A 21,930-nucleotide genomic window follows, 5' to 3' on the forward strand; every position below is an offset into this window, starting at 1 on the left:
TATATATATATATATATATATATATATATATATATATATATATATATATATATATATATATATATATTATACCTTGGACATTCTTTATAGCAATATAATTGGCTCATCTTATCTCTAAATATGTGCTGGCTTTAGCATACATACGTCTCATTGGCTAAAGGTAATACTGTCTACACCCAGCTGAAGAGTCTAGGTGTGTCTTTCTCAGAGTTTCATTTCTCCCACTTTCCTTTATACAAAAAAATTCCTAAGGGACACCTTATCACAAAACACACACACTTGCTCTAACACAATTTTGGAAAGCAGGACAGAATACATGTAGAATATCCACAATAGAGTCAGGATAGATAAATGTAAATCCTGCTCTCACAGTATACAACAGGAAAGTCCAGAATCTGATCAGAGCCTGCGGTCCAACCTAGTTTTAGTGGGGCAAGGCAAATCCAGTATTTGGTGGGAACAGTCTGTAAAGTTTCTGCGGCTTTCGGGGCCTTGGCGAGGGCTGTTTCTCTGCCTCACTAGCAGCACATTTTTCTTACAAAGTTCAATGCTCTCTGAACCCGCTCTAGCATCAGCCAGACTCGATCTGGTCAGCAGCCCTCCAGCCCTCCTGACGTCCAGCACAATAGTGATGAAAGTGTGGTGCACCCGCTAGGGCCGTGGGCTACTCGGGCTGGGTTCGGCGGTACTTAAAGGGGTGGTCACGGAAGCGATGACCCGGTCCATGGCCCTAGGCGTCCAACAAAAATGATGAAGGGAAATGGAAAATAAAGTCTATGGGGGATAAATCGTGACGCCACCGGTGGTGTTCGGCCAGGATGGCCGACGCTGCTTATAGGGACCGCTGGGGCAGATAGTAATGTAGCGAAGATGGTTCTTCTCCCCACAGGTGGAGCGTGGCCCGAGGGCTACCGGTGCAGTTGGTAAGGGATGATAGACGGTGGGGAGCAGGAAATAATTGGAGGGCACAGGGTTTGCAGTTTCCTTTACCTTGTACTGGTGAATTGCAGGTGCAGTCCGAGGCACAGGTTACAGGTGTTGATGGGGTCCGGGTAGCCAAGAGGTAACTTGGGATCCACCTAGCCAGGTGGGTTTGGAGGCCTTCCTTTTGCACTGTATTCTCTGTCCCTTGCTGCCTGAAGCTGTACACAAGTTCCTCTCAGTGTCTGTTACTCCTAACCCTAATGGTTGACAGCATGAGCCTTTCATGGGCACGGTCTTCTCACTGGCAGCCCAGGGCTCCTGACCTGCTGTGGTGCCTCCAGTTGTCAGATGGGCCAGGAGACCTGCAATCTCCTGCCCTCCGGTTCTAGTTGCTGGGCCTTTAGTACCCGTGCAACCACGTACTCTGGTGTCCGATTTCTTTTGCGCTTAATCCTGGGGAGAGCTCAGTTACAGCTCCACGCCCAGTCTCTCTCCTCACATGCTTCCTCTCCATTCATTGTCTCACACTAAACTCACTAACCCCGCCTCCAGACCAGAACTTATAGGGAAGTTCCCCTGAAACCAGGTTTAGAGCTCTCCCTTCTGGTCTGGAGTCAGGAACGTGCTGTATGTTTGTGTTACCTATTAAGGGGATCCCTCCTTACTACCAGGCATGACATCACCCCTCTGTGAGGAAGGCAATGCCATTGTGGCAACCGGACTTCTGGGGTGCCACAAGTGATGGCCCGTCTCACATGTCTCCTTTGATCACTATCCCAGGCTAGAGTCTTTGGCCAGGTATTCCCATGGCCTCTTCGGTGCTTTACCACCGAGTGTTTCCTTGATCCATATCGGTAGGGGCTGTTCCTCGACTGTTGACCAGGGTTTTCTAGGTTGGGATCCTTGACCGGTGTCATTCGGGTTTTTGGTGCTGTTATCGAGCGCAGTCTGGACCTTGACCGGCGTAGCTCTGGTCTTCGGTGCTTGACCTTTGTCGTGTTGGTCCAGGCCTAGCTGGTAACTGCAACTGCAGCCTACTATCTCGGCCACTGGAGCTGCAGCTGGAGCTGTCACCTCTCTTGGCTCAAAATCTGCTCTCATTTTGGCAGGCTGACCTTTTATATCAAAGCCTGGTTTCGTCTCGATCACCTGATAAGGGGCATTGCCAAATTCTATTCCTTCTGCAACTGTGCTCCTTAAGAATAGTTTTGCAGGGTTTTATTCAAGGCTGGAGGCCGCAAGGTTTTGCAACACTGCCTCCTACACACAGATGTTTGGATAACAGAATATTGATAGGCATTATATTAGTTTAGAGACAGTATTGGCTTAGAAGTTTGTATAAAATATATCTAGTGCATTGAAGCTGTGTTTGATGTGTGAGGTGATCTGAGTGCTGGTTCCTTATATCCTTATCTAACAGAAATGTGAAAAGATAGTAAGAACGCACTTCAAACAATCAGGAGTGGGAGAGCTGCATTGTTAAAATGTAATTAAGCATAAATTATTTTCACAACAAGGCTTCAGTCAGCGGTAGGCGATGTCCTTCATTATGATGACTGAAAAATTAACGTTTAGCAAATATTTCCTTCTGGTCCATTCCTTTAAAAAACAGAACAGGTAAAATCAGGGCATGTTGGAGTATGTGCATTTTTCAAGTGTTTTTGAGGTCTATTTTTATTGGCGTTTTATGGATGGTTTTTTTTTTTAACTCCAGTAATGAAGAAACCACCAATGTTTTTTGAAGCAAAAACACTATCTTTATGCTCAAAATGATGCCAAGGCAGAAGTCTTTCAGGAATCTTTTGAACTTACTTATTGACTTGTATTGTAAAGTAATAACTCATTTTCAGAGCAGAACACGCCTGAAGAATAGTTGGCTTACTTCCTTTAAAAGCTTACTTATTTGGAAACCTGAAGAGGTTAAAAGATACTGAAAAGACTGAACATGTGAACAATAAGTATTTTTACATAAATTTCTATGTTCATTCTTTTGAGCATTTTCTGGGCACTTTTTCCTGTCCGTACCAGAGAGGACCTTCCAAAAAAGGATAATATAACTACTTTAATACAGCCCCTATATACAAGAATATAACTACTATAATACTACTCCCTATGTACAATAATATAACTACCATAATACTGCTCCTATAATAATCTTAATAATAACCTTGTTTGCACACATTATCATCGCTGTCCCCAATGGGGCTCGCAATCTAACTTCCCTAACAGTATGTTTTTAGAATGTGGGAGGAAACCAGAGTACCCGGAGGAAACCCACGCAAACATGGGGAGAACATACAAACCTCCTTGCAGATGTTGTCCTTGGGGGGATTTGAACGCAGGACCACAGCGCTGCAAGGTTGCAGTGCTATCCACTGAGCCTCCGTGCTGCTCCTATGTAAAAGAATATAACTACTATAATACTGACCCTATGTAGAAGAAATAACTACTATAATACTGCACAGTGTACAAGAATATAACTACTATAATACTGCTCCCTATGTACAAGAATATAACTACTATAATACTGCTCCTATGTACAGAATATAACTACTATAATACTGCCCTCTATGTACAAGAATATAACTACTATAATAGTGGTGCGCCCCCAAGGGCTAGGGGAACTCGGTTCCGGGCCCTTTGGTTCTCAAGGGGGATGTCACGGTGGCTGACCCGGTCCATGGCCCTCGGGAGGTCCGTTGTAAATGGGGAAAGGTCTTTAAAGGGATAATGTTCATGACGCCACCTGTGGTATTCGGTCAGGGTGACCGACGCTGCTTTAAGGGGTCCGCTGGGGTGATGTTATGGCAGCTAGATGGTATACCTTCCCACAGGTGAAGTATGTCCCCAGGGCTTCCCAGTAAGTAGATGGTGGATGGTGAATGGTGTAAGGCGCAGTGAAGAACGAGGACACAAGGGTGCAGTCTCTTTACCTTTAATAATAATCTTTATTTTTATATAGCGCTAACATATTTCGCAGCGCTTTACAGTTTTGCACACATTATGATCGCTGTCCCCAATGGGGCTCACAATCTAAATTCCCTATCAGTATGTCTTTGGAATGTGGGAGGAAACCGGAGTGCCCGGAGGAAACCCACGCAAACACGGAGAGAACATACAAACTCTTTGCAGATGTAGTCCTTGGTGGGGTTTGAACCCAGGACTCCAGCGCTGCAAGGCTGCAGTGCTATCCACTGAGCCACCGTGCTCAGTGGCTACCTTTTTACTGAAGGCTTCAGCATCCACAGCCCAGAGCACCAGATCACAGGGCAGGCAGAGTCCGGCCAGTCTGAAGACAAATCCAGAGTCCCTTTATCCAGGTGGAAATCAGTAGCCTTCCTCTAGTGCCTGGGTGTTGTAGTACCTTACTGCTGAGCTTCTCATAAGGTTCTCACAACTGTTGTAGATGTTCTAGATGTTGTGTCTCTCTTTGTCCCCCAGATGGATAGGACAAACCCATATGACTGATGGCCTGAGGCTTTTTACAGGGACTCTAGCAAGCCCCAGCCTCCACAAGTTGCCACCTTGCCTTCTGGGTATAGGGCGGATCAGTAACTTAAAATTAGCTGTCCTGCCGGTCTCTGGAGCAAGGCATAAAGGACTGTTGCTCCCTTGGTGTTGCAGCTACCAGATCCTGCGCCTCAGAACGAGGCAGCCTGTGCAGGGCAGAACTCCTTCTGGTTTCCTTTCCTTTTGCTATGAATTTCCTCACGCTTTACAATACAGTTCTCCTTCAGTGTCTCTTTCTGGAAGCTGCCACACGTGGGGTAGGCGCAGCTCCGTGGCCTTCTGTCTAGGCCTCTGACAGGATCCCACCCCTGTCAGGGACCCACTACCTGAGCGGAGCTCAGATAGCAGCTCACTGGGTGAAGCCCAGCCAGCTTCTACCTAACTTCCTATCCAGACCACCAGTTTTGCCTATATGTGAAGAGTGCCCTAATAAATAGGAGCATAGCTCCCCCTGGTGGACTGGAGTATGAAGTGTGTTGTGTGTTGGTGTTACCTGGTAAAGAGATCTCCTTTATTGCCTTCAAATGTAACATCACTCCCTCCTAGAGGAGAATGACATTACTGCAATGCCCAGGACCCTGGGGCGCTGCAATAGTACTTCCTATGTAAAAGAATATAACTACTATAATACTCCTCTAATGTACATGAATATAACTACAATAATACTGCCCCCTATGCACAAGAATATAACTACTATAATACTGCTCCTATGTAGAAGAATATAACTACAATAATACTGCTCCCTATGTACGATAATATAACTACCATAATACTGCCCCTATGTACAAGAATATACCTACTATATGTCACGCTCATGCCCTGACTGGTGGGCATGAGCCAGGGGGTTTGTGGCCCCACTGTGCCATGAACCAGACTACTCTGGAAGGGGCGTGACTATGACAGCTGCCTTGGTCTTCTCTGGAGCCTCTGATGGTGAGGTCAGACTTGTGTGGCAGGCAGCTGCCAGGTGCTACTCCAGGGTGGTGTCTGGCTGTGGCTGCTGATCCCACTTGGAGAACAGGAACACTAGGACAGGTGCGGGCATCAGGCAGGACTAGCAGATGAGCACGGATGAAACTCAGATGAGTAGACTGGCACGGCTGAGACACAGGGCTGACAGAGACACAGGGCTGGCAGGCACGGCAGAGACAAAGGGCTGGCAGGCACGGCAGAGACACAGGGCTGGCAGGCACAGCAGACACAGGGCTGGCAGGCACGGCTGAGTCACAGGGCTGGCAGGCACGGCTGAGTCACAGGGCAGGCAGGCACAGCTGAGTCACAGGGCAGGCAGGCACGGCTGAGACACAGGGCAAGCAGGCATGGCTGAGACAGAGGGCAGGTTGTTGTGGTGTATGAAGGAACAGGTAGGGACTTGTTCACATAGGAGGTGCAGGTACGGATATGAAGAATGATGGAACAGGTTGGGACCTGTTCATACAGGAGATGCAGGTACGGAAACAAGCCGGAAGGAAACAAGTATGAAGGAACAGGTTGGGACCTGTTCACACAGGAAGAGAACCGCAATGCTGCTGATAGGAACGGTAGAGCAGCAAGAGATAGAGCAGAAGCTAAGCAGAGCGTAACCGCAAGGAATGCGGGGAGGAGCTGCGGCAAGAGATTTCTGCAACAGGAGCAGAGCAGAGTAGGATGGAGCAGAATCGCAGGAGTGCGGAGCAGAGGCAAAGCGGCAAGAGAGCGGAGCACAGACAAAGTCACAAAGGTACAGAGCAGGCAGAGCCGCAAGAGTGCGCAGCATAAGCAGAGAGGACACAAGGAAAGACACAGCAGGGAAAGAAGCCACAGACCAGGAGACAGAGGTAGGACAAAGTTCAGACAAGGTAATGGAACAAGACAAGGTACAAGAACAAAGACACAGGGACCAGGATATTCTGCCTCCTGGAGGGCGGACAACAAGATCAAGGCAAGGCTAGAAGAGAAACACTAAGACCAGGATATACAGCCTCCTGAAGGATAGACAGACAAGATCAAGGCAAAGCTAGGAGTAGAACCTCCAGAGAAGGAGGAACACAGAGCAAGGCCTGGCAGCTCAGAAGCTAGACACTAACTGAGTTTAGACATTGCACAGGCCCAGTCCACAGGGTGGAGTTGCCCTAAATACTGGAGGCCTCTTGGTAATTGGTCAGGAACACATTAGACAGGTGCGCCCTAATTGTATAAGAACCAGAGACTTCTGGCACCGCCCCCCTATGCACACAGCCAGGAATTATGCAGAGAGCAGGCAGAAAGCAAGAGACACAGAGCATGGAGCCGGCAGCAGACAGAAACCATAACATGACCTGGAGCAGTGGGTAAAATGGTGTGTGAGAGATAAGAGGCCATGCCTTGATGCCAGCAGAGTTGTTACACTATAATACTGCTCCTATGTACAAGAATATAACTAGTATAATACTGCCCCATATGTGCAAGAATATAACTACTATAATACTGCCCCCATATGTGCAAGAATATAACTACTATAATACTGCTCCTATGTACAAGAATATAACTACTGTATTACTGCTCGTATGTACAAGAATATAACTACTTTAATACTGGTCCTATGTACAAGAATATAACTACTATAATACTGCCACCTATGTGCAAGAATATAACTACTATATTACTGCCCCTATGTTCAAGAATATAACTACTATAATACTGCTCCTATGTACAAGAATATAACTACTATAATACTGCTCCTATGTACAAGAATATAACTACTATAATACTGCTCCTATGTACAAGAATATAACTGCTATAATACTGCCCCACATGTGCAAGAATATAAGTACTATAATACTGCTCCTGTGTACAAGAATATAATTACTATAATACTGCCACAAATGTGCAAGAATATAACTACTATAATACTGCCCCCTATGGACTGGTTTACTAACACTACTGCCCTATATATTTTTATTGAAGTGAACATGTGGCGGTCTGTTTATGTTTGACTCTTTCCTATAATTGCAGTATGAATGTTCATATTATGGTGTATCAGTCATGTTTTATCACACTCTTAGTTTCTCACTTATTGTGATATGTATATAGTATACAATGAAACTTTATATCCTTCTCATAATATTCAATGTGATAGGTAGCGGCTCCGAGGATGTATAGATCAAATTTAGCAGAGGGCCTCTACCTGTCATGATGTTCTATAATTGATGGACGCAATCTCCTTTAATACTTGCATTACTTGTGGATTGATTGCCCGGCTTGTCATATTACCTCTGTATTCTGTCTGTAGATGTCCCAGTTGGTGAGTAAGGAGAAGAGCTTCACCTTCCTACATGCCCTTGTAGAGCAGATCTCATTACATGAGCCTGATTTGGCGAAATTTTCTCAGGAGTTGACAGAATTTGAAGCCATTCCTGGTGGTAAGCAGACAGAAAACATTATTCAATCGCATTCATAAAATCTTGGGCCAAGTACAAAGTGCATTGATTTAATGCCTCTCTCTGTATTCATTTCTCCTCCAGCTTCCGTCAAGGGTCTGAACGCTGAGGTGGATGGTATGTAAATACAGGTGGCTGGTGATTTCCTCCTGGCAATTGTCCATGCAAAATAATTGTCAAATAACTGGTGGTCAAGGGTTATATTAAAGATCAACAACTCAAACCAAGGGTTGTACACAAAAAGAAAAGGGGGCCCCATGCTAAACATTAAAATGGGCCACTTTCTGCAACAGAATGACACCACCATCCCGCTTACCCCTCAGTGGTGGTGACTTCCCCTGCCTTCCCTTCTTTGAGTCTTGGGTTGATCCCCTGCACCCTTATTTGCTAATGCTGCAGTTTTTTACACCCATTAAAGAAGGATTCCAAATCCGGTGGTGCTTCCACTCTCCAGAAATAATGTAGCAGTAGCCTGGGTGGCCTTTATGGTATATACAGTATTACTTCCACTCAAAATCCAAATAATGTAAAGAAGAAAATTAATTGTCACCAAACTGGTTTCAAGGTGGTACTGAAAGGAGATTAACTACTAGGTGGCAATGTAAAAGCTACAACTAGATGAATACACTAAAAACGATGGATATACTATTACTTTCCAGATGTGATCACTAAGTAACCTCCATAGGATGGAAATGTCCTGTTGATGTTGAAGGCACAGTAATTGTGTTTGCAATATCACTAGGAGCTACAAGGGCCTCTGGTCTTCCTTGTCCATAAGCCAGAATTCTTTAGCATGAAAGAGTCTGTGATCAGTAGTGTTGAGCATTCCGATACCGCAAGTATCGGGTATCGGCCGATATTTGCTGTATCGGAATTCCGATACCGAGATCCGATACTTTTGTGGTATCGGGAATCGGTATCGGGATCGATATTAATGTGTAAAATAAAGAATAAAAATAAAAAATATTGATATACTCACCCTCTGACGTGCCCTGGTTGTAACCGCCAGCCTCCGTTTATAAGAATGAGCGCTTGAAAGTCCTTAGATGACGTCGCGGCCTGTGATTGGTCGCGGAGCGGTCACGTGACCGCAACGCGACCAATCACAAGCCGTGACGTCATCTAAGGTCTTTCAAGCGCTTAATATGGATCCCAGGGCCTGAAGGGGAGTTTCCTCTCATTCAGACCCTGGGAACCATCAGGATACCTTCCGATACTTGGTGTCCCATTGACTTGTATTGGTATCGGGTATCGGTATCGGCGATATCCGATACTTTTCGGGTATCGGCCGATACTATCCGATACCGATACTTTCAAGTATCGGACGGTATCGCTCAACACTAGTGATCAGTGCTGATGACTAGGGTTGAGCGAAACGGATCGGTAATTTTCATAAGTCGCCGACTTTTGGCAAAGTCGGGTTTCATGAAACCCGACCCGATCCCAGCGTGGGATCGGCCATGCGGTACACGATCATCGCGCCAAAGTCGCGTTTCCTATGGCGCTTAAAGCACCATTTCTCAGCCAATGAAGGTGCACGCAGAGTGTGGGCAGCGTGATGACATAGATCCTGGTCCCCACCATCTTAGAGAAGGGGATGGCAGTGATTGGCTTGCTTTCTGCGGCGTCACAGGGGCTATAAAGGGGCGTTCCCGCCGACCGCCATGTTACTGCTGCTGATCTGAGCATAGGGAGAGGTTGCTGCCGCTTCGTCAGAAGCAGGGATAGCGTTAGGCAGGGTAAATTAACCCCCAAACCGCTTGTGCTGTAGCGATTTCCACTGTCCAACACCACCTTTTTTTGGGACAGTGGAGGCTCGATTTCTGTGCAACAGCTCTGTAGCTTATAAGGCTCCCTGATAGCTGCGTTGCTGTGTGTACGCCGCTGTGCAAAGCAACTGCTTTTTTCAAAGCGCAAATCCTGTTGCTCCTTCCTTTCTGCACAGCTATCTTGTTTGTTTGTCCACACTTTTGACTTTTGTGTGCAGCAGTCCTTTTTATTGCGGCCTGACATACTTTTCTGATATAACTGTAGGGAGATAGTAATTGTAGTACAGTCCCTTTTTTTTTTTTTAATATCTCTTCAAGCCACTTTTTGCCACAGAAAATATACTCTAATACAGTGGCCCAGATTTATTCACAATTCTCCCAGAAAAAAAAATAAAAGTGGGAGATTAAGACTGGCAAATCTGCATTAGTGCCAGTCCTGTGTGTGGCATTTTTTTTTCTGCCACAGAAAACCTACTGTGTAACAGTGGGCCTGATTTCTTCACAATTCTCCCAGAAAAAAAAATAAAAGGGGGAGATTAAGATTGGCAAATCTGCATTAGTGCCAGTCCTGTGTGTGGCATTTTTTTTTCTGCCACAGAAAACCTACTGTATAACAGTGGGCCAGATTAAATCACATATCCCCCCAAAAAATTAAAATAAAGGGAGAATAATCTTGCCAAACCTGTGCATCTGTGCGAGTGCTGTCTGTGGTATCTGTCAGTCATTTTGTGCCACAGGAACTATACCGTGATATAGTGGGCCTGATTCAATCCCTTGTCTCCCATATCAAAAAAAAGAGGGACATTTCTATTGCCAGTGTTTTTATCTGTGTCACTCCTGTTAGTTTGATTAGCAGAAAGAGGCTGGCAGATATGGCACTAACAGGAGTGACACAGATAAAAACACTGGCAATAGAAATCACCCTCTTTATGTGTGGCAGAATCCAGGGAAAAATCAGGCCCACTGTATTACATGACAACACAGTTTGATTAGCAGAAAGAGGCTGGCAGATATGGCACTGTGTTGTTATGTAATACAGTGGGCCTGATTTTTCCCTGGATTCTGCCACACATAAAGAGGGACATTTCTACTGCCAGTGTGGGCATCTGCGTCACTCCTGTTAGTGCTATATCTGCCAGCCTCTTTCTGCCAATCAAACAGTGTAGTGTAATCCAGTGGGCCTGATTTTTCACTGCATTCTCCCACACATAAAGAGGGTCATTTCTATTGCCAGTGTTTTTATCTGCGTCCCTCCTGTTAGTGCCATATCTGCCAGCCTCTTTCTGCCAATCAGACGGTGTAGTGTAATACAGTGGGCCTGATTTTTCACTGCATTCTCCCACACATAAAGAGGGTGATTTCTATTGCTAGTGTTTTTATCTGCGTCACTCCTGTTAGTGCCATATCTGCCAGCCTCTTTCTGCTAATCAAACTGTGTTGTTGTGTAATACAGTGGGCCTGATTTTTCACTGCATTCAACCACACATAAAGAGGGTCATTTCTATTGCCAGTGTTTTTCTCTTCGTCACTCCTGTTAGTGCCATATCTGCCAGCCTCTTTCTGCCAATCAGACAGTTTAGTGTAATACAGTGGGCCTGATTTTTCCCTGGATTCTCCCACACATAAAGAGGGACATTTCTACTGCCAGTGTGTGCATCTGCGTCACTCCTGTTAGTGCCATATCTGCCAGCCTCTTTCTGCTAATCAAACTGTCCAGTGTAATACAGTGGGCCTCATTTTTCACTGCATTCTCCCACACATAAAAAAGGGAGATTTACATTCCCAACAAGTTCACGCACACCTTGTACGTGGTTTTACAGGACCACATAACGGTTGTTAGTTTGGTAACATTTTTCCAAGAATGAGGAAGTCTGGTGGAAGAGGTCGTGGCCATGGGCGGTCATTGGCAGCTGGTAATCATGGTAGTGGTGGTGGTCGTGGAGCATCAGGTGGTCGTGGGAAAAGCAGTATAGCCCCTAAATCTCAAGTTGTTGAGCCAGCGTCCTCGTCTGGCTACACAAGGCCTCGAAGGCTCCCTTTTCTGGGAGTAGGAAAACCGCTTTTGAAGCCGGAGCAGCAGGAACAAGTATTGGCTTTCATTGCTGACTCTGCCTCTAGCTCTTTCGCCTCCTCCTCGGAAAGTGCCAAATGTCAGAGCAGTGCATCGTCAGTGGATGCTCCCGGTCAGGAACAAGTTGCTTCCTTGTGTCCTTCACCCAGAACAACAGTGAAGGATGCGTCAGGCGACACAACTGGTTACTCCATGGAGCTCTTTACACATACCGTGCCTGGGTTAGAAAGGGAAATTGTTAACAGGCCATGCCCATTACAAGTTGAATCGGACATGGAGTGCACAGATGCACAGCCACAGCCAGATTATTATGCTGTTCCTTTGACTCAGATCAGAACATTGCCCTCGCAGTGTACTGATCCAGAAACTGACCCCGATGAGACTATGGAGCCACGTCACGAACGCTATAGCACCGGCTTACACGGTGACCCAGAGGAAGGTGCACAGAACATAGAAGAGGAGGTCATAGATGACCCAGTTGTTGACCCCGATTGGCAGCCATTGGGGGAACAGAGTGCAGGCGGCAGTAGCTCTGAAGCGGAGGAGGAGGAGCCGCAGCAGGCATCAACATCGCAACAGGTTCCATCTGGCAGGCCCGTATCTGGCCAAAAACATCTGGCAAAACCAAAACCAGTTGTAGGACAGCGTGGCCATCAGGTTAAAGTAGCTCAGTGTGCAATGCCTGAAAAGGTATCCGATAGGAAGAGTGCAGTCTGGAATTTTTTTAACCAAGATCCCAATGATCAGCGCAAAGTCATCTGTAAGAAATGCTCAAGGACCTTCAGCAGAGGTCAGAATGTTAAAAATTTAAATACAAGTTGCATGCATAGATATTTAACCACCATGCACTTGCAAGCCTGGACAAACTACCAAACGTCCCTTAACGTTGTAGCACCCTCTCACAATGAAGCAAGTCAGCAACGCGTCATCCCTTCCCTCACTGTAAGCCCACCGTTTACCACACCACCTGCAGGTAATGTGGCGGTTTCGTCGCAAGGCCAAAGCAGTCAGGGAATCACCAGGTTTGTGGTCGGAAAAACTGTATGTAGGGCACCATCAAGAATACCATCACCAACCCTCTCTCAGTCACCCATGTCCACCGGCACCCCCGCTAGTTCCACCATATGCAGCTCTCCAGTCCAGCTCACCCTACATGAGACTCTTGTTAGGAAAAGGAAGTACTCATCCTCGCATCCGCGTACACAGGGTTTGAACGCCCACATTGCTAGACTAACCTCGTTAGAGATGATGCCCTACCGGTTAGTTGAAACCGAAGCTTTCAAAGCCCTGATGGACTACGCTGTACCACGCTACGAGCTACCCAGTCGACACTTCTTTTCGAGAAAAGCCATCCCAGCCCTCCACCAGCATGTAAAAGACCGCATTGTCCATGCGCTCAGGCAATCTGTGAGTAGAAAGGTGCACCTGAAAACAGATGCATGGACCAGTAGGCATGGCCAGGGGCATTACGTCTCTATCACGGCACACTAGGTTAATGTGGTGGATGCAGGGTCCACAGGGGACAGTAATATTGGGACAGTTCTGCCTTGCCCACGGTCTAGGAAACAGTTGGCTGTAGGCGTTCGTCCCCCCTCCTCCTCCTCGTCCTCCAGCAGAAGCGAGAGCTCCTCCACAGACCACAGTCGCACAACCACTACATCCGCAGCTGCCACTGTTGCACACGAGGTGTCCAATTATGGAACAGCTTGTTGTGAATTTACTTTTTGGCTCCCTCTAGTGGCTACTAGTGATTTGACTCTCGGTTTGTCAGTCATTCCTTTTATGCTCACCTGGGTCGTTAGGTCAGGGGTGTTGCTATATAAGCTCCCTGGACCTTCAGTTCAATGCCTGGCAACGTTGATATCAGAGCTAATCTGTAGTGCTCTTGTCTACTGATCCTGGTTCCTGCTTGATTAAGCTAAGTCTTCTTTTTTGCTTTTTGCAATTCGTTATTGTTTGCATTTTTTGTCCAGCTTGTATATTATCTGTATCCTGACCTTGCTGGAAGCTCTAGGGCGGCTGGTGTTCTCCCCCCGGGCCGTTAGACGGTTCGGGGGTTCTTGAATCTCCAGCGTGGATTTTTGATAGGGTTTTTTGTTGACCATATAAGTTATCTTACTATATTCTGCTATTAGTAAGTGGGCCTCTCTGTGCTAAACCTAGTTCATCTCTGTGTTTGTCATTTCCTCTTACCTCACCGTTATTATTTGTGGGGGGCTTGTATCCTACTTTTGGGGTCCTTTCTCTGGAGGCAAGAGAGGTCTTTGTTTTCCTCTACTAGGGGTAGTTAGCTCTCCGGCTGGCGCGAGACATCTAGCGACCAACGTAGGCATGTTCCCCGGCTACTTCTAGGGTTGGCGTTAGGAGTAGATATATGGTCAACCCAGTTACCACTGCCCTATGAGCTGGATTTTTGTACTTTGCAGACTTGCTGATATCTCTGAGACCCTCGCCATTGGGGTCATAACAGTTTGCCAGGCCAGTACTAAATGTTAAATGCATTGCAGAAGTGGGATTATAAGAAAGAAAGTTCTGAGTTTTTTTTTCTCTCTCTCATTTTTTTTTTTTTCTTTTCCCCTTTACCTTTGAGTGGCTTGTGATTGCTGCAGACATGAATGTCCAGACCTTGATTACAAGTGTGGACCAGCTTGCTGCTCGTGTGCAGGGCATACAAGATTATGTTACCAGAAATCCTATGTCAGAACCTAAGATACCGATTCCTGAACTGTTTTCCGGAGACCGATTTAAGTTTAGAAATTTCAGGAATAATTGTAAATTGTTTTTGTCCCTGAGACCCTGTTCCTCTGGAGACTCCGCTCAGCAAGTGAAAATTGTTATTTCTTTTTTACGGGGCGACCCTCAGGATTGGGCTTTCTCGCTGGCGCCAGGAGATCCGGCATTGGCTGATATTGATGCGTTTTTTCTGGCGCTCGGTTTGCTTTATGAGGAACCCAATCTTGAGATTCAGGCAGAAAAAGCCTTGCTGGCTATGTCTCAGGGCCAGGACGAGGCTGAGGTGTATTGCCAAAAATTTCGGAAATGGTCCGTGCTGACCCAGTGGAACGAGTGTGCATTGGCTGCAAATTTTAGAAATGGCCTTTCTGAAGCCATTAAGAATGTGATGGTGGGTTTTCCCATTCCCACAGGTCTGAATGATTCCATGGCCCTGGCGATTCAAATTGACCGGCGGTTGCGGGAGCGCAAAACCGCAAATTCCCTCATGGTGTTATCTGAACAGGCACCTGATTTAATGCAATGTGATAGAATCCTGACTAGAAATGAGCGGAAAATTCATAGACGCCAGAATGGCTTGTGTTACTACTGTGGTGATTCTGCACATGTTATCTCAGCATGCTCTAAGCGTCTTACTAAGGTTGTTAGTCCTGTCGCCATTGGTAATTTGCAACCTAAGTTCATTCTATCTGTAACTTTGATTTGCTCACTGTCATCGTATCCTGTCGTGGCGTTTGTAGATTCAGGTGCTGCCCTGAGTCTTATGGATCTGTCATTTGCCAAGCGTTGCGGTTTTGTTCTTGAGCCATTAGAAAATCCTATCCCTCTTAGGGGTATTGACGCTACGCCATTGGCAGAAAATAAGCCGCAGTTTTGGACACAGGTTACCATGTGCATGACTCCTGAACATCGGGAGGTGATACGTTTTCTTGTTCTGCATAAGATGCATGATTTGGTTGTTTTGGGGTTGCCATGGTTACAGACCCATAATCCAGTCTTGGACTGGAAGGCAATGTCAGTGTCAAGTTGGGGCTGTCATGGAATTCATGGAGATTCCCTGCCCGTGTCTATTGCTACTTCTACGCCTTCGGAAGTTCCGGCGTATTTGTCTGATTATCAGGATGTCTTCAGCGAGTCTAGGTCAAGTGCATTGCCTCCTCATAGGGAATGTGCAATAGATTTGATTCCAGGCAGTAAGTTTCCTAAGGGGAGACTGTTTAATCTGTCGGTACCTGAACATACCGCGATGCGTTCATATATCAAGGAGTCTCTGGAGAAGGGGCATATCCGTCCTTCTTCTTCCCCTCTTGGTGCGGGATTCTTTTTTGTGGCTAAAAAGGACGGATCTTTGAGGCCTTGTATTGACTATCGGCTTTTGAATAAGATCACTGTCAAATTTCAGTATCCTTTGCCGTTGTTGTCAGACTTGTTTGCCCGGATTAAAGGTGCCAAGTGGTTCACCAAGATAGACCTTCGTGGTGCGTACAACCTTGTGCGCATTAAGCAAGGAGATGAATGGAAAACCGCATTCAATACGCCCGAAGGTCATTTTGAGTACTTGGTGATGCCATTTGGGCTCTCTAATGCACCTTCAGTTTTTCAGTCCTTTATGCATGACATTTTCCGGAAGTATCTGGATAAATTTTTGATCGTTTATCTGGATGATATTCTGTTTTTTTTTGATGATTGGGACTCGCATGTGGAACAGGTCAGGATGGTTTTCAAGATTTTGCGTGAAAATTCTTTGTTTGTTAAAGGCTCAAAGTGTCTCTTTGGTGTACAGAAGGTTCCCTTTTTAGGGTTCATTTTTTCCCCTTCTGCTGTGGAGATGGACCCAGTCAAGGTTCGAGCTATTCATGATTGGACTCAACCCTCGTCAGTTAAGAGTCTTCAGAAGTTCTTGGGTTTTGCTAACTTCTACCGTCGTTTTATCGCTAATTTTTCTAGCGTTGTTAAACCGTTGACGGATATGACCAAGAAAGGCTCTGATGTGGCTAACTGGGCTCCTGCTGCCGTGGAGGCTTTCCAGGAGTTGAAGCGCCGGTTTACTTCAGCGCCTGTTTTGTGCCAGCCTGATGTCTCACTTCCCTTTCAGGTTGAAGTGGATGCTTCGGAGATTGGGGCAGGGGCCGTTTTGTCGCAGAGAGGCCCTGGTTGCTCTACTATGAGACCTTGTGCCTTTTTCTCTAGGAAGTTTTCGCCGGCAGAGCGAAATTATGATGTGGGCAATCGGGAGTTGTTGGCCATGAAGTGGGCATTTGAAGAGTGGCGTCATTGGCTCGAGGGTGCTAAGCATCGTGTGGTGGTCTTGACTGATCACAAAAATCTGATGTACCTCGAGTCTGCTAAACGCCTGAATCCTAGACAGGCCCGCTGGTCATTGTTTTTCTCCCGTTTTGACTTTGTGGTTTCGTATTTACCAGGTTCTAAGAATGTGAAGGCCGATGCTCTGTCTAGGAGCTTTGTGCCTGATGCTCCTGGAGTCGCTGAACCTGTGGGTATTCTTAAGGAAGGAGTTATCCTGTCAGCTATTTCTCCAGATCTGCGACGTGTGTTGCAGAGATTTCAGGCTGGTAGGCCTGACTCTTGTCCACCTGACAGATTGTTTGTGCCTGCTAAATGGACCAGCAGAGTCATTTCCGAGGTTCATTCCTCAGTGTTGGCAGGGCACCCGGGAATTTTTGGCACCAGAGATCTGGTGGCCAGGTCCTTTTGGTGGCCTTCCTTGTCAAGAGATGTGCGGTCATTTGTGCAGTCCTGTGGTACTTGTGCTCGAGCTAAGCCTTGCTGTTCTCGTGCCAGCGGGTTGCTCTTGCCCTTGCCTGTCCCGAAGAGACCTTGGACACACATCTCTATGGATTTCATTTAGGATCTTCCGGTGTCTCAGGGCATGTCTGTCATCTGGGTGATATGTGATCGTTTCTCCAAGATGGTCCATCTGGTTCCTTTGCCCAAACTGCCTTCCTCTTCTGATCTGGTTCCTGTGTTCTTCCAGAACGTGGTTCGTTTGCACGGCATTCCTGAGAATATTGTGTCGGACAGAGGATCCCAGTTTGTTTCCAGGTTCTGGCGATCCTTTTGTGGTAGGATGGGCATAGATTTGTCGTTTTCGTCCGCTTTTCATCCACAGACTAACAGACAAACGGAACGAACTAATCAGACTCTGGAGGCGTATTTGAGGTGTTTTGTCTCTTCTGATCAGGATGATTGGGTGACCTTCTTGCCGTTGGCTGAATTTGCCCTTAATAATCGGGCTAGTTCTGCCACCTTGGTTTCGCCATTTTTCTGCAACTCTGGTTTCCACCCTCGTTTTTCCTCGGGACATGTGGAGCCTTCTGACTGTCCTGGGGTGGATTCTGTGGTGGATAGGTTGCAGCGGATCTGGAATCATGTGGTGGACAACTTGAAGTTGTCACAGGAGAAGGCTCAGCGTTTTGCCAACCGCCGCCGCGGTGTGGGTCCCCGACTTCGTGTTGGGGATTTGGTATGGCTGTCTTCTCGATTTGTTCCTATGAAGGTCTCCTCTCCCAAATTTAAGCCTCGATTCATTGGTCCTTACAAGATATTGGAGATCCTTAATCCTGTATCCTTTCGCCTGGATCTTCCGGTGTCGTTTGCCATTCACAACGTATTTCATAGGTCCTTGTTGCGGCGGTACGGTGTGCCTGTGGTTCCTTCTGCTGAGCCTCCTGCTCCGGTGTTGGTTGAGGGCGAGTTGGAGTACGTGGTGGAGAAGATCTTAGATTCTCGTCTCTCCAAGCGGAGGCTTCAGTACCTGGTCAAGTGGAAGGGCTATGGTCAGGAGGATAATTCCTGGGTGGTCGCCTCTGATGTGCATGCGGCCGATTTAGTTCGTGCCTTTCACGCCGCTCATCCTGATCGCCCTGGTGGTCTTGGTGAGGGTTCGGTGACCCCTCACTAAGGGGGGGGTACTGTTGTGAATTTACTTTTTGGCTCCCTCTAGTGGCTACTAGTGATTTGACTCTGGGTTTGTCAGTCATTCCTTTTATGCTCACCTGGGTCGTTAGGTCAGGGGTGTTGCTATATAAGCTCCCTGGACCTTCAGTTCAATGCCTGGCAACGTTGATATCAGAGCTAATCTGTAGTGCTCTTGTCTACTGATCCTGGTTCCTGCTTGATTAAGCTAAGTCTGCTTTTTTGCTTTTTGCAATTCGTTATTGTTTGCATTTTTTGTCCAGCTTGTATATTATCTTTATCCTGACCTTGCTGGAAGCTCTAGGGCGGCTGGTGTTCTCCCCCCGGGCCGTTAGACGGTTCGGGGGTTCTTGAATCTCCAGCGTGGATTTTTGATAGGGTTTTTTGTTGACCATATAAGTTATCTTACTATATTCTGCTATTAGTAAGTGGGCCTCTCTGTGCTAAACCTAGTTCATCTCTGTGTTTGTCATTTCCTCTTACCTCACCGTTATTATTTGTGGGGGGCTTGTATCCTACTTTTGGGGTCCTTTCTCTGGAGGCAAGAGAGGTCTTTGTTTTCCTCTACTAGGGGTAGTTAGCTCTCCGGCTGGCGCGAGACATCTAGCGACCAACGTAGGCATGTTCCCCGGCTACTTCTAGGGTTGGCGTTAGGAGTAGATATATGGTCAACCCAGTTACCACTGCCCTATGAGCTGGATTTTTGTACTTTGCAGACTTGCTGATACCTCTGAGACCCTCGCCATTGGGGTCATAACACAGCTAGTGGCAAGCGTCAGCAGGCTGTATTGGCAATGAAGTGTTTGGGCGACAACAGACACATTGCGGAAGTTCTGTCCGAGTTCTTGCAGCAAGAAACTCGGTGATGGCTGGGCACTGTACATCTTGAGGCAGGCAAGGTAGTGAGTGATAACGGAAGGAATTGTATGGCTGCCATAGCCCTTTCACAACTGAAACACATTCCTTGCCTGGCTCACACCTTAAACCTGGTGGTGCAGTGCTTCCTGAAAAGTTATCTGGAGTTACCTGACCTGCTGCTGAAAGTGCGCAGACTTTGCTCTCACATCCGCCGTTCGCCCGTACACTCCAGCCGTATGCAGAACCATCAGCGGTCTTTGAACCTTCCCCAGCATCGCCTAATCATTGACGTTGCAACAAGGTGGAACTCCACACTGCACATGCTTCATAGACTGTGCGAACAGAGGCGTGCTGTTATGTATTTGTGGGAGGATATACATACACGGGCAGGCAGTTGGATGGCAGACATGGAGTTGTCAGCTGTGTAGTGGTCGAAGCTCCTAGACCTGTGTCAAGCCCTTCAGTGTTTCGAGGAATGCACATGGCTGGTTAGCGCAGACAACGCCGTATTAAGCATGAGCATCCCCCTAATGCGTCTGCTGTTGCAAAGTTTGACGCACATAAAGGAACAGGCGTCTGCAGCCGAGGACGAGGGAAGCCTTGATGACAGTCAGCCATTGTCTGCTCAGGGAAGTCTACAGGACGAGGTGGATGATGGGGATGACTATTTTTTGGATGAGGAAGCTTCTCAGGGGGCAATAGAAACTGCTGGTGGTGCAAGGCCGGATTCAGGGTTTTTGAGGGAGACAAGTGACGTTGATTTGCCAGAAAGTGCTCCTCAACCCTGCATATGCACTGACTTGACAACTGGAACATTGGCCCACATGGCGGATTATGCCTTGCGTATCCTCAAAAGGGACCCACGCATTATAAAAATGATGACAGATGACGATTACTGGTTGGCCTGCCTCCTTGATCCTAGCTATAAAGGCAAATTGCAAAATATCATGCCACATGAGAACCTCGAACAGATATTGGCAACCAAACAAGCTACTCTTGTAGACCGTTTGATTCAGGCATTCCCAGCACACAGCGCCGGTGATGGTTCTCACACGAGCTGCAGGGGGCAACAGGGCAGAGGTGCACAGATCAGAAGTGGCGTAGGACAGAGGGGTTTTCTGACCAGGTTGTGGAGTGATTTCGCAATGACCGCAGACACGACAGGTACAGCAGCATCCATTCAAAGTGACAGGAGACATTTGTCCAGTATGGTTACTAACTATTTTTCCTCCATTACTGATGTTCTCCCTCAACCGTCATTCCCCTTTGATTACTGGGCATCCAAAATAGACACCTGGCCTGAATTGGCTGAATATGCATTGCAGGAGCTCGCTTGCCCAGCAGCTAGTGTGCTATCAGAAAGAGTATTCAGTGCTGCTGGTTCAATACTGACCGAAAAAAGGACTCGTCTGGCTACCCAAAATGTTGATGATCTAACCTTCATTAAAATGAAGCACTCATGGATTTCAAATTATTTTGCCCCACCTTTCCCGGCTGACACATAGCTTTCCTGTAAAAAGGTATTGCTTTGGGACTGGTGTTACTGACTGTTTCAATCTCTTAATTAGCAGCTGCTGTTTGTCCAGCATACGACATGTTTACACCTCCCTAAATGGCCTAACTCCCCCCACGGGGCCGCGGTCTCGCCACTTGTCGCAAGCACCCGTCAGAGTGCCGTTTGCCTGAAGAGGTGGGTGTGCCCACTTTTGGTCAACGGCACTGGCACTGGGTCCCTCATAGTACAATGAAGTGTCTCTGGCGGTGGTGGCGCGCACCCAACGTCAGACACACCGTTGTAACATGAGGAGCCCTGGGCTTGTACCGCCGGCCAGGAGAGAGTGTCCCCCCCCCCCCCAAGGTCAAACATTGCTCTACCACTTGCAAATCTGTCGCTGCGCCACCACTGTTTAGTCTATGCGCTGAAATCCTTCCATGCCTGGCACAGACAATAACAATTTGTTGACATGTATGATGCTAGTTAAAATAGTCAGGGGCCCTGTCCTACATTTACACCAGTAAATACTTTGAGCCCAATTACAATGTCTGAAAGTCAGCATAGAAGCACACCCCTGTACCTAAGTATGCCACCCTTTTTTTTGTTTTTTGTTTTTGTTTTTTTTTTGGGATACATTAACATCAATTTAGGTTTTGGGACTCGGAGTACTTACTGTGTCAGACACTCCTTCCAATTGTCCTCCACTGACCACACCAATGCTGCCTGTGTACCCCTGCCACCTAATGGAAGCTGCTTAGAGCCTATTTTATTATTTTAGGCCTAGGAAGTCTGTCTGCGGTCCCTCCTTCGAATTGTCCTCCGCTGACCACACCAATGCTGCCTGTGTACCCCTGCCACCTAATGGAAGCTGCATAGAGCCTATTTTATTATTTTAGGCCTAGGAAGTCTGTCTGCGGTCCCTCCTTCCAGTTGTCCTCCGCTGACCACACCAATGCTGCCTGTGTACCCCTGCCACCTAATGGAAGCTGCATAGAGCCTATTTTATTATTTTAGGCCTAGGAAGTCTGCCTGCGGTCCCTCCTTCCAGTTGTCCTCCGCTGACCACACCAATGCTGCCTGTGTACCCCTGCCACCTAATGGAAGCTGCATAGAGCCTATTTTATTATTTTAGGCCTAGGAAGTCTGCCTGCGGTCCCTCCTTCCAATTGTCCTCCGCTGACCACACCAATGCTGCCTGTGTACCCCTGTAACTAATTTAAAAATGCATAGAGCCAA

General features: G+C 47.0%; 1 protein-coding gene across 3 annotated transcripts in view; it reads left to right on the plus strand.

Annotated features, from left to right (window-relative positions):
* The window catches only part of LOC143765946 (formin-H-like), a 196,275-nt gene that overhangs the window by 136,827 nt on the left and 37,518 nt on the right, over positions 1-21,930 (plus strand). For all 3 annotated transcript variants that reach the window (XM_077253165.1, XM_077253168.1, XM_077253169.1), the window contains 2 exons: positions 7,685-7,814; positions 7,917-7,949. In XM_077253165.1, the coding sequence (XP_077109280.1) occupies positions 7,685-7,814; positions 7,917-7,949 (163 nt within the window). The remainder of the gene's footprint in view (positions 1-7,684; positions 7,815-7,916; positions 7,950-21,930) is intronic.

This window comes from Ranitomeya variabilis, chromosome 4 (assembly GCF_051348905.1).
Source record: "Ranitomeya variabilis isolate aRanVar5 chromosome 4, aRanVar5.hap1, whole genome shotgun sequence".
Classification (NCBI taxonomy): Eukaryota; Metazoa; Chordata; class Amphibia; order Anura; family Dendrobatidae; genus Ranitomeya; species Ranitomeya variabilis.